This window comes from Argiope bruennichi, chromosome 1 (assembly GCF_947563725.1).
Source record: "Argiope bruennichi chromosome 1, qqArgBrue1.1, whole genome shotgun sequence".
Classification (NCBI taxonomy): Eukaryota; Metazoa; Arthropoda; class Arachnida; order Araneae; family Araneidae; genus Argiope; species Argiope bruennichi.
The window spans coordinates 67,665,805-67,679,876 of NC_079151.1; the positions used below are offsets into that span (position 1 = coordinate 67,665,805).

The 14,072-nt window shown below is 32.6% G+C and overlaps 1 protein-coding gene across 1 annotated transcript; it reads right to left on the reverse strand.

Annotated features, from left to right (window-relative positions):
* Positions 1-1,116: 1,116 nt before the first annotated feature.
* On the reverse strand, positions 1,117-11,322 carry LOC129963700 (protein furry-like). The gene has a single exon (XM_056078217.1). The coding sequence runs from the start codon at positions 11,199-11,201 to the stop codon at positions 2,313-2,315; it is 8,889 nt and encodes a 2,962-aa protein (XP_055934192.1). The 5' UTR covers positions 11,202-11,322; the 3' UTR covers positions 1,117-2,312.
* Positions 11,323-14,072: the final 2,750 nt, after the last annotated feature.

The following is a 14,072-nucleotide window of genomic DNA, read 5'->3' on the forward strand; positions in this document are numbered from 1 at the left end:
AAAAAGGGCGATTTTATCTTCCAATAAACATGCTGATAATTAAAATGATTACCATCACAAAAAAAATCTATTTGCATTTTCATTTATATAAAAACATCAAAAAGAAAGTAAGAATTTTTAACATGAACAGACATAGCACCATATATGTATATACCATCCAAGAATTATTTTCCCACATACTTAAATATAATAAAGCAATGTATAATCTCAACAAATATAAAAATGAAGATAGTATAAAACAAAATATTTTTTTAATAATCCACTCTTAAAGTGTACTTATCCGTGATCTTATTTTTGCAAATTCTAATATGATGTTTTAAAAATTCACTTCTACACTATAAAGGGAATATTTCAACTTCAAACAAATATAAATTATCTGACATTAAAGAATAATATTCAAAACTGTACTTCAAAAATAGTTCTTTAATTAAAAATTTAAAAAAAAATGGTTTAAATAGTATTTAATATTATTAATAATGACAAAAATGTAGTCAGATTTTTTCAACCTTTTTCATCTAACAAGTAAAATTATCTATATTTAAAATCCACCTAGCAACAAATAATTCAATGATAAAAGAAATAAGGAAATTTCATATTAAGGCAAGACATATGTACTTATTTATTTTACAACTAATTCTGCATTATTTTTAAGATTTTCTTTATAGTTAATATCAATAATCTGCCTTTGACTATTATTAAGGAATTCCTATGGGTAAAAAGGCATTCTAAGTACTCAAGATTTTGTAAAATAGTGTTATCAACAAAAACAGTTATTTTTTATAACAATCTGGCGTTATATTGACTAATACTCTGAACCACAACATACTTTCTCTTAAAAATAATTTCCCCATAAAATACTGAAAAAAAAATTAAATGGAAGATAGTAATTAAATAAATTTTTCTATCATGATCATGAAATTGTTATCAAATCAATAAAACAATCCAAAAATATCACATATTGTTTTCTAAAATTTATAACATAAGAATTTCGTAATAAATGCTTTTAATATCATTTACTTTAATTCAGCATCATAATATGTTACGGAAATTATATGAAATACAATTTACAAACATTTATACTTTCATTTGGAAAAAGTCTGAAATTATAAAAATCTCATAAACTACTCTAATAAAAATCAAATTAAAAAAATCATTTTAAAGTATTGAGAAAATAAATAATGCAATTATTAAATGGAAGAGATGAGATGCTTAAAAGTATACGAATAATAAATCAAACATATACAATTGTAAAATTTTATATATACTACAACTACAAGCAATTGTGTCTTTTTCTAAAAAGAAAAGAATAGGATGCTCAAAATACGATTCATCCTGTAAATTTCTACAAAGATTTTGAAAATTATGATTTAATAATTAGTAAGGGTTAAGTGACTAAAACTTAATTATTATAAACAGTTTACAAATATATGATTATTTGTTAGCATATTTATAAATATAAATGAATTATTAATTTATATTGAGTTTTTACTAATACAAATAATACAATTTTCTATATAAAATTATGTCAAATAACAAGACTAGATACAGTCCTTCACGACACAGTTTTCATAAATATAAAACAAAACAATAGCTTTTCCCAAGATGAAACATGTAACAATTTATTTATTTTTTTTACTTGGAAGAAAAATTATAAGTGGTACTTTTCTGTTAGCAAGACAATTTTGGAAATGAATGTTATCACTGATAAAATAGTGCCAAAAATCAAAGCTTGGTAGCATTAAGGGTCTCACTAGCAGAAAAGTACTCCATAAATAAGCTCATAGGATATTTAACAACACAATAGGAACAAAATGCTGATTTGCAGAGAATGAAGGACAAGTGAATACAAGTAGTTTCTAAACACATCAAGAAAAAAAAATGCATCCTTATATTATTAATTATTTGAATAAAAAAATTAAAGAACTAATAAGCATATATTTGATAACTAAATAATATTAGCCTTTTACAACAAGCAAACTTAAGAATTTATGTTGGAAACAAACAAAAAATAAATAAATTCCAAAAGTATTTAAATTATCAGAAAATATTTAAAATTATTCAACTTTTTACAGCATTTAAAAAGAAAACATAGTTATAAAATAAAATGCATAAATATGCCTGATGTGGAAATTTTTTAAATAATACAATTGAATTTTTTAGTCCATGCTCTTTCCAAGAAAAATGGAATGTAGAAAATTTCCTACATTACGTCAAAATCCATTTTGTATAATGAAATTAAAGTTTTAATTAGTTTTTGGAAGTAGTATTTTGCAATATATCATAAAATAACTTTTACATTGTTAAAATTATGTTTAACACTCAGATCGGCGAAATGAAGAATCTTGATTTCTCTCTTGTTGAGAATGCTCCAAATTATGCAAGACTGAAGATAATTGCAAACTTATGTCCATGAGTTGACGACATACATTTGCTATGTCATGTTCTTCTTGAGACATCATGAAGTATCCCGTTCTATTTTCACAAAGATGTTTAGCATATATACCAAGTATCACATCAATGTCATCCTCCTCAGAATTTCCAAATATAGAACCAGGAAACATGGCACGATAGCAATGCAGATGTCGAATTGCTTTACCCCATTTACGAGTATGAACTAATTCCAGTAATATTGCTTCTGCCTCTTGTTGAGAAAGAGATGATACATCCGGCTGCTCAGAAGGTGATAATCTATCACTTTCAGTGTCCTCAACAGCACGTATTACTTCATTCTTCACAGAGGTAATATCTTGAGACAGATCAACTACATTGATTTGCTGAATTCTATTAGTTAACAATGACAGTAATTTCACGTAGCTTTCTAACAATAATAAAAGTTGAAAATGCAATTTATACAAACATCTGCATAAATCTACTCGATGCTCTTCAACAGTTCCTTCAGGAATAGGTTCACCAAGTTGTTCTAATTTAATAGCAGACTTCATGCTATCCATACATTCCATGGTGTGCTCCTGTTTTTCTAAGAAAGTTTCCCAGTGTTCTTGTATTTCTAGAACACAAAATTTATGACGTTCCAAATGTAGCATGATTTCTGGATCAATATGAATGAACGGACATTCTACTTGATTGATGAGAACATCCAACATAGTCAGAAAATGAGAAGCAACACTGCGGAAACCATCTATATGAGAAATCATTTGACAGCATTCTCTTGTCAATCTAGTTACTCTTCTAAACATTTCTTTGAAAAGACGAGACATAATTTGATATGTGTTAGAAGCTATATTCCCTGATGCATCAGACATTAGCTCACGGACATGAGCCCGCCACATATCTTCAATATCTTCTGACCCAGGTGGTAAATGAATTGCTGCCAAAGGTGAAAAACTGGGAGATGTAATACTTAAAGTAAGATCGCCATCACTGGCTAAACTATGAGTTGATCCTGAAGCAGGGCTTATGGGTCTTCTTCTGTGTTCAGATAAAGGAAGTGAGCTTGGAGGAAAGACATATCCACTGCTGCTGCTTGGCAGATCAGGATGCACATCATCAAGAGGAGATACGCTGCCTATTTCATCATCGGATGATTCTTCTTTTCGAGGGCTTAAAGTTGAATTGCTCATATTCAAGCTCAGCTTTGGTTTTGAAACATCATCTGTACTGCCATCATAATTAGTAAGTGATCGACGACGGACACCCCAATTAAAGTTATCCATGCTTTCTCCTTCTTGACTTTCTAATTCATATTCCAGGAAATCAAAATCTTTGAAAACACCAAACTGAGCATGTTCTGGATGGCCATCTTCAAGTTTGCTATCTGCTGATTCATTATTTGTTGCTGATATTTCTTCAGTACTGCTGCACATTGAAGACTGATGTTCAATAATGTCACTGCTTTGACTGAATATAACAGATGGACTTTTCGGCAAACCTACTCTTTGACCGCAACTTGTCAGCAAACCAATTAAATGCTCTCTTGTTCGTGCTTGTGATAACCAGGGACGTTTCCAACCTACAGAACCATTTTCTGTAAAAGAATGATTGTGTGAAAGACTACGCCTGGGTGAAGCAGAAGATCCTTCTTTTTCTCCATTATGGGGACTATCTTTTAAAAGGTATTTTTGACCTACAACTGGTGTTTGTGATAAATCAATGGTAAATTCCATAGTCCGTCCAGGAAGTTCTCTCTTAGTACCAAATTCTGAATCTGCAAATGATGTATTTGAAGCAATACTAACACAATCTGCAGCAGAAGAGCCAATGCTAAATGGAGCTGGAGGAGCGGCAAGTGTTGATGATCTTGTTACAACAAGTTTTAAAATTTTCAATGCATCTTTCCATTGTGGGCCTTCTATGTATCTAGATATAACTCGCAACAGATCTGAATTTATAGTTTGAGCAGAAGTGGTCACATCTAAATAATGAAGAACACAATAAAGAATTCCAAGAACATGGGGTATAAGATTTTGAGGTCCTTTTTCTAAAATTTCTACAAGAAAAGTAATAAGATTCAAAAATATATGACAGTATGCATCATACAAATATTTTACAACACATTTTGTCCATTGAAAACTTTCTTTACTAAATGATCTTCTACTATAAAGCATCATAACAGTGGCCAAGTTTTCTAATTTCTTGGATTTTTCCATACACACTTGAGCAATATTTTCAGCACTTTTGATACATAAAGTGTTTGGATCATCATAATTTAGCAATAAATATGGCAGTAAGGCCATAACATGAAATGGAAAAGCTAAAGATTCAGATGGATCTACAATTGGAATATCAAGTAATGGTGTGAACAAAGTTAAGATTTTAATGGTAGAATCAAATGTTGCTGGAGAGGCACAGCCTTTCAGAAGTAATGCATGCACTCCAGGAAAATTAGACCATTTAATCTGCATTTGAATTTTTTCCAACTTTTCTTGACAATCTGTACGTTCTAAAGGCAATTTGGTCATAACCTTTTCAAGTAATCTCACAGCAAGTAAAAACTCATGTTCATAATCTGATTCTAAAAGTGAAACAGCAATCCAGAAAAACTGTGATAGAAGAGTCATTCTATCCTCTTGAGAAAACTGCTCATCAGCCATTTTCAATGATTGTGCACTCCTAGATCGGCCAAGATTATTTGAACGCAATCTGACATCGATATCAGTATTACTGCGGTTTCTGAGGTCCTTAATTTCTATTGTGGGAGAGTCAGGATATTTTCTTCCAGAATAAGATGTACTGCGCTGATGATTGGAACCCATTGGTAAAGGATTACTGGATCCACTAGAATGACCAGGATGGGTTACAGTTATAGGTGGAGCACTTTTACGGTTACTTTCTTTATTTAAATTAGGTGTTGATTTAAAAAAGTCTTTCATGATATCACTAATTTTAAAAGCTGAATCTAAAGAATCAATAGCCTCTTCAAGGGTAAGCATTAATTCAGTAACATAGCCCTGCATATCTTCTCCTTGTTCAGTAACAGTTTCAACTAGACGAGACAAAATATCACTCAGCATTCTGGCATTCAAGGGTACTTTCAAAGCCCTAAATATCTGCAATGAACGTCCAGCATAATGACGTGAAGAACAGGACAAAGCTAACTGCAATGCTATTTGGGCCCAGCGATCTTGAATATGTGCCATGGGTATGGATTCTTTAAAGACAAAGAGAACATGTTGTAAAAATGTAGACAATTGTTCAGCACTTTTAACTGACCAAACTTTGGCAGTAATATCTTCATAACTCCACAAAGCATGGCCTTTTTTCCCAGCTAAATAATCTATTAAAGATTTTATTGTATCAGAAACATTTGGTGTCAATTTATTGAGTTCTAAAATTTTAGACACAATAGCTTCTTCATTTGCAAGAGTCTCACAGGAGCCACTATCTTGTTCTCTACTAGATGTTGATTCTGTATCATCAGTAGGAGATTGAGGATTTTTAATTTCAGTTATGTCACTCTCTTCAAAAAGTTTCTGTTCTGTAAAGTTAATTTTGGGTACAAAATTCTGTAAAGGAAGGCCATAGCCCAATTCTCGTGTTTTATTATTTAAAAGTATTCTAGCTACTCCTAAATGGTCATCATGCTTAGTTAAAACTATCAGCAATTTTAATAAAAGTGTTTTGCAATGTTCATGAACAAGAGGACGAGTATGATCTAGTCCTAAGAATATGACATGCAACATCAAAGGTACATGAGGTGACCAATCAATACTTATACCATCAATTACATCAACTAAAAGCATAACAGCTAAATTACATCTATGGAATCCAGTAACAGGTTGAGAGCTATCAGGAAGAAATTCCGTTAAAGGAGCATAGTAACCACCAAATTCAGGCATTGGCAATGGATGAGGCTGTGGAGTTTCTGGCTTTACAGGTTCATCAGGAACGTGGCATAAAAGTAAAAAGTTATCTTCTTCAACAGAAGAAATTACAGTGTTTTGTCCATCATCACTAGCAGTTGTAGAAGAGGGACCAGGATTCATTTTCCCAGTTGCTGTCATATTGCAAGAGCTTTGTAATGATTCAGAGCCACAAGCATCTTTCCTGATTTGACTATCTTTCTCACAACCACTTTCAGTACTATGACGCTTAGTATGAAGTGTACCACGTTCTAGAGTAACTTCACTTCTAGGAGCATCTGGTTGTGAACTAGATCCACCGTCATCTGAATGACTGCTTTCTTTGCGGATGCTAGTGACTCTAAAGAAAGGAGGAGTTTCTGTTCTTTCAATAAGGCAATTTAAAGTTTCTACAGTTTGCATATCAGCCATCATTTCATCTAACAGCTTCTCTGGTCTTGCTTTTGCCATAAATAATACAACCCGTTTAGCATACACCAGTAACTCAGTAGGTGCAAGCCCTGTTACAATAAACAAATATCTTATGATCACTTTGAGATTATTTGGCCAACATTTACATAAAGAAGCCCATAAATCTTCAATCTCATGAGGATGATCATTAACAAATTTTGCTGTGATGTAGAACAGATTATTTAATACCATTTCTGTAGCTTCTGCTGATCCCCATCCTTCTCTACGTTCCAGTACAATACTCTGACATGTTTCAGAGGAACAAAATTCTTGAATTCGACTCAGATGTGGAAGAGGGCTACAGTGAGTAATGTTAGGATCTACTAATTCCATATTATAAAGCCATGGTAATACATACTGAAGTAAATTTTGTCTCACAGCTGGTCTTGCTGTTTGCAATCTACTAGTTATTTCAGAAAAGATGGGCATTGTAAGCTCAGGATGTAGCTGGGCAAGATGATGAGACAGCTGCATCTGAGTACATGGATATCCTGATGAAAATAAAGAGTCATAAAACTGATGGTTTTTTCTTCTTAAAACAACATTTTTATTAACTGCATCAGTTTCTCCATCTACTGAAATTGCGGTACAGCTACCAAAGAAACGATGATCCAAAATCTGAAGAAGTTGAAAGGCAGTTTCTTGAATTTTATTTCTTGGACAACCAGTATTAAGCAATGTTACATTAATAATAGCCATGTAATGATCACATGGATATTCACGGACACTAAAAATTGTTGCAAGGGCATTGAAACAACCATCAGCCATTTGAATATCTCCAGTATAACAACAATCTACAAGCCAATCGAGTAAGGTTCCAGAGTCCGAATTAAATTCTAAGAGTAAAACAACAGTTTCTTGTCCCAATTGATATATTTTCTCAACATCAGTATTCAATAAGTCATTTAACCATGAATAAAATGGACCTTCTTCACTAAGGCCTTGCAGATCAAAACAAGGTCCACAGCATAATACAGCTGACATAGCTTGCAAAGCAGAAAATTCAAAATCAGAACAAGGTTCTTCTTTAATTTTTCGATCACCAATTCCAAAATGTGACCCATATTTGCCACTCCATGAAGCAAAAAGGTAGAAAAGATTTCTACGCAAGTCACATCCTAGTAAATTATGTCTATTTTCTAAGGAAAAACTTTTTATTAGTTTATGAATAAATCCACAAAAGTGCTGTTTGATTTCTTGAACAATACCAAGTGCATCTTTATCATTTTCTGATTCAAGATATAAGCGAGCACCATCAATGTATTCAACAAATGTAGTATTTAAGGATGATGCATCTCTATCAAGAACAGAATTGCTTATGCCAAAAGTACCTTGTTCAGCAATCAGTTCAAGAACTCGAGCAAGCTGAACTCTTAAGACATCCCGCCGTCTTCGTCTCCTGACATTTTCTTGCTTGCGATCAATTGCTTCTCTAATGTAAATAACTAATTCCTCCATTAAATCTTTAACAGCCAAATGATTTACTTTAGACAAACCAAGAACAACAGAGTCACGTAAATCTGCTTGTTCACTTCTTAACAAAGGAGTGATTTGTTTAAACAAACTTGATACTTGAACACAAGAATGGTTTGGAGATCTACTATCAGATCTTTCAGAGGTAATACTATCTGGTGAAGAACTAAGATTAAGTTCAGTAGGAATGAAACGAGCAGGGGGGTTACAGTTAGGTGGAGCTATGCGACAAGCAAACATCAAATAATTTCTCCAGAGAGTCAAATGAAGTTCTCTTTCATTTAGAGCTTTTTTCACTACTGGTGCAGGTCTGAGTAATGAAGCTCGATTGTCACTAACAGGATTAAGGTCAAGGTAACTGAATAAAGTGGTTATTCTAGAGTATATAATTGTCCATGAATGGGCAACAGCAGTAGGACATCGTTTGAGTAAAGAGCTATTATCAATGAAACCCATCAAGCAAACACACCATGGATCTAAACCAGCATTTTCAGAAATTTCCAAGTTGCTTGAAAGTTTATTAGATCCCTCTGTTGTGTCATGAAGTCCAGAGGTCCACACAGAACTATTTCTTTCAGTCAACCACTGCAGATCAATGTGAGATGCAGAAAGCAAAGCAGCTTTCTCAGCTGGAGGAAGAAGTGGAAGACATTTCTCCACTACTACAGGGCAACACTGATCAATTGCTTCTGACACATAGTCTTCTTCACAAGATGGAACTAATATTTTTAAAAGTGCTCTTGTTTCTTTTAGTATGTGGACAGATAAACGTCGAGGTGGAAGTCGACAATGGCAAAGCATTACGAGAGCTACAGCTTCAACTAAATGTAATACTGAACATAAATGATCAATTTTATTTTGCTCATGAGATGTCTTTTTAAGTGAATTCTGCGACTGAGAAGCAAGTGCATTCTTCCAATTAGTAAGAAATTGTAGAAGCATACGTAATGCATTATCAAGTAACTGAGGGAATGTATCATTTACTTCTCGTAGCATGAATTGGACGAAGCCATAAATAACATCTTCCCTCCAGTCAGGAAAATCAAGAGTCATATTTTGAAGAGACTGAAATGCTAAAGCACGTAATTCTTCATCCATGTGTACAGTGAGACGAGACAGCAAATCGACTAAATCATGTCGACTCATGCCATCAGGTATAAGTCGTGGAACTGCAGCAACACATGTACGAAACAAATCTATTTTAGGTTTCCTTTCACCTGTGATCATGTCATCTGGCTCTTTATTAATATTCTGCACAGTGGTCATCATTAGTGGTCGACCAAATTGGACATCTAGAGCTTTCAAAATGTCATCAAATACTTTTCTGACATAAGGATGATAATGAGACATACCTATGGTTCGAGCTGTTTCGTCAGTCAACATTTTATTCAAGAAAGTTTTCTTAACTCTAAGTGTATTTCCTGATGGCAAAACACCCACAGTTCTTGGCATAGGTGGATCACCTTCTTTCTGCTGCAAACTATCAGCAACAACAAGAAAAGCTCTTAAGGCAATGCTCATGCGCTCTGGAGTAAGGATTATTTTTATGGGTCGTCCAACAGATAGTAAATCAAAAACAATCTCTTTCATTGCAAAATCCAATCTTTCTTGAGCGATAAATTGTATAATTTTCACAAAAATGTTCAGTGGTGTATCTCTAGGTACAATAGCTTTTGAACCTTTAGGAAACAGTGAATTCACAATACTTTGTAATCTGCTCTGAGTAGCTGTATTACTTTCACATTTTATACGAATCATATATACCCACAATAATCGATACAATGACTCTAGTGCAACACGACACATCTTAGGATCTCTATTTTTCAAATGTGATAAACACATAGCTAAAAAGTAATGCCAATTTTGAAGAAAAAATAATTTTTGACTAACACAAAGCAAGCATGTCACGAGAGGGAAAAGAGCCAAGCTATGCTTTTTTTTAGTACACAAGTCCAATGTATGAGAATATAACATTTCAACAAAAGTCTTCAGACAAGGGACATTCACTTCATTTTTAACAGTAGCCGCAACAGGAACTAAAATTTCAACAAACAGTCCTGCTAGAGCATGTTTGATATCCTTATCTTTCACTTCCAAGAAGTAAGTTGCACATTCTTGCATAAACTGAAAGGAAGCTTCAAATTCTTCAATTGGTACCATTTTCACTCGGAAAAACTTCATACCCATTAGAAGACTAATTATGCTATGAGTTGTAATTGGACTGGGCTCTTTACTTCTCAGTTCTTTCAATTCTGCAACAAATCGCTTCCTGACAGATTGAAATCGAGACTGAGCTAAAACGCCAATAACTTCAGCATACAGATCTGCAATGATGTTAACATTTTGAGCATTTGGACCAGTTTGTGCACCTTCTCGAAATCTGAAGTGCTTAAAGGCCAGATTTTCAATGTACATAACTAAATCATCATGTCCAGGATGTACTGACAGCTGTTTCAAAACTTCAATGAGTACCAAACAAAATATAAATTCTACTGCAAGATCTCGTCTTTCATGTAAGTAATCTTTCTCAGTTTTTTCTTGAACATCTCCTTTATTTTTGGAATCGCATCTCATTCGTAATTCCTGGGAAAGAGGTGAATCAACTCCCTGTCGATCATACCAGGCAAATAAAGTTCTCAAAAGAGATGGAAGACAATGCTCAGCAACAGAGCCGAATGCGCTAAGCAATTGATCAAAAAGAGTATCCTCACCTCTTTGCAAAGATTTTGACAAAGGTCTTTCCAATGGTTCAGCTAAGACTAGATCTATTTTACGTTCTGCTTGAACAGTAAATTCAGCAAAAAGGGTTCTCAAGATAAACTCACCAGGCTTGACTTCTATGTCAATATTTATACCAGATGGAAATGTCTGTCTTTCCTTTCGTACACCCCATGGAAGTTGGGATTGAGTACATATATTGTAGCAATTAGATTGCCCTTTGGCTTCGTTTGAAGCCATCTTGATTTTAAAATTTCAATCAATAGCTTAAAATAAAACTACATTATATATTGACAATGTAATATAATATATCTCAATAGAATGAAACTATCAATAGCAGATGCTTAACGAAACTCAATCAACGAAACATCTCAATCAAAACAATGTCATTATCCGATTACAGTTACGATTTGTTTAACTGTACAATGACAGATGATATATTCTGTACTAGTTACCAAGCAAATAATACTTTTTTTAAAGTAAAAAATTAGGAATAAAATATGATTTTTCAAAATTTTCCTCTATATATAATTAAAATTCTGTGATAGGATGTTTTTTTGTATCAAATAAATCAAATTCAATTTCACATGTATATGCATTTGCTATAGGGCATAATACAGAAGGAATAAAAAAAAATCTACCATCTTAAAAAATAACCATTTAATTAATTACGAGTGAATTATCAATTCATTATAAGGTATTCTATTTTTTTTTTATTTTTTTTTTTTAGTGTCGTAAATACAGTATATTTTTGATGAACAAGAGAAATCAGGTGAAGCGAGTGGATATTCTCTACCTTATTATTTACAAAATTACTGTTTTTTTTTTTTTTTTTTTTTTTTTTTTTTGTGATATTCGTGTTTTGATTTTGTTAACCCGGCACAAGCTAAGCACTCGTTCAAGAGCATACGTCGGAAAACAAACATCCATTCCTTCCTTCCTTCGGTGGTTTAAAGGACAAAATCGTGATAAAAACTCCGGAATTCTGAAAAAGGAGTTAAATAAATGAAAAATGAATATACTGCGTCCAGAGTGAGTTCATTTTTTGTTACTATTTTTATTTCATAAAAGCCTCTAATTTTTTTATTAATTATTCGTGGTTTTATACTTTTCTAACACTAAAAACTGTTCAAAATTCTGTTCTGAATAGACCATTGGATCTAGAACAACATCAAATTTCGCATGTGGCTGCATCTTGCTCAGTTTTTCTCAAAATATAATTTTGTTTTTAATAATAAAAATGAAACCGAATTTAAACATTTTCCCTCGATGACTTAAAAGAATATAGAAGCACGCAAACTATTTTAACATCGCTTTAAAATTTAAGCCAATGAGAGAGGTCTCCACAGAACATTCTTTCTAATAAAGGTGTTATCCTAGAGAACGCCTTGCATATTAAATATTAACCTTTGCCGTGAATCTAGCACGTTTATTAAATCCATCGTGATGATCTTTGGCGAGTTTTTTGGCGATTAATCCCTGGAATGCGTTAATAGCTATAAAGTTTGATATATTTACGTCATTGAGTTTTTGAATTATCGTATTTACTTGTTTTTGAAAGTAGAGCCAGACAGGCAATCAACCAGTAGTTAGGTCTGGCTCAAAATTTAATAAGTATCTACACTATAGATGTAAAAGCTGTGTACCGAAGACAGACAGGCTGATAGACAGACATTTTCTAAAAAAGTGTTTTTCGAATTCAGGGAGGTTTAAAACGAGGTTCAGGGTTCTCGAGTTCGAATTTTTTGAAGATTACTATAAAAGGAAGCTTTTAGTTTTATACAAGTTTCATTTCCTGGAAGGTTTAATTTTAGCTTCTATCTGTAATCAAGCTTTTATTTTTGTTTAAACCGATTTTATAGTTTCATCTTATCTTTCACTCGCTTACATTATTTACCAATATACAGAAGAAAAGAAAAACGTATTTCCTTTGAGAATTAACTTCAAAGGAAACTTTCACTCCGTTTTAATGAACACAATGTTCTTAGGTTTGCAATCTGATGTGAAAATCGTTTTGAGACGCTGATACAATCAAGCCGTATGAAGACAAGATTAACCAACCAAGTTTAAAGCATTATCTTTTTATGATATTTCGGTTCAAATATCCTTTATTTTTTTATTATTAATTTGTTAATATTTGCCTCTTGCTCTTTATAATATGTGGAATATTCACACACACACATACATACACAAAAAAAAAAAAAAAAAAAAACACTGAAAACAATAAAGAATGTGCTTTTTTAATATTTCTGAATATCAACCCAATTATGAATCGTTGGATTTTAGTATGTATTTTTAATCAGCTCCCTGTGTCGTTCGTTGTCATCTGGCTTTTACAGCTTAAAATAAACTCAAATTGTTTTCTTCGAGCCGCTTTCCCAGATGGATAGTCATCCGAAGGAATATATATTTCCCTTGCCTTTCTTTCACAAATTTCAAGTTTAGTTCGAAAAGAAAAAGCATTTTTTAAAATTATATTTGTATATCTGTTGCTCACTCCTCTAACGTATTTGTAAGATAACTCAGGAGCACAACGAAGAAGAATGGTGAAATTTGGATATGGTCTTGATACCAGTATAATAGATCTGTATCAAATTTTGAGCGTAATCAATCAAACGGAAGAGACCTAAAATTCATATTCGATTATCCTTATGCTACAAAACTAAATCAAACCCCGAATGGTTACAGAAGAGTATGAAAAAGGTGAAACTCCAGTTGATTATTTATTACAGTTTGATGAATCTCTATGTAGTAACAAAGATGTTCTCAGGACAAAGCTTCTTCCTTCTTTTTTTCTTTCTTGTCAAATTTGGCTCTAAAATCAAGCAACATCCACAATCATATTTTGCCTCCTCTGGGCTTTTTTTTTCTAAGCGAAAGTTTTTTTCCCTATGAAAACATAATTTGTTCGCTAGTAATAATTTTCAGTTTTAGTGAAGATATTTTTTTTAATTGAATTTATCAGTAGAACGTAATCAGTTTTCGCTTTCACTCTGCATCTCGTGCACATTTCCTAATAAACATGCAAATAAAAACAGCGCAGACAAAATGTCAATAATAATGTCAGTTTTGAAAAATTGCTATTACATTTTGTGAATGGTTGAATGAATA

Coding starts and splice junctions, on each gene's coding strand:
- LOC129963700 (XM_056078217.1), bottom strand. CDS start 11,201: ATGGCTTCAAACGAAGCCAAAGGGCAATCTAATTGCTACAATATATGT.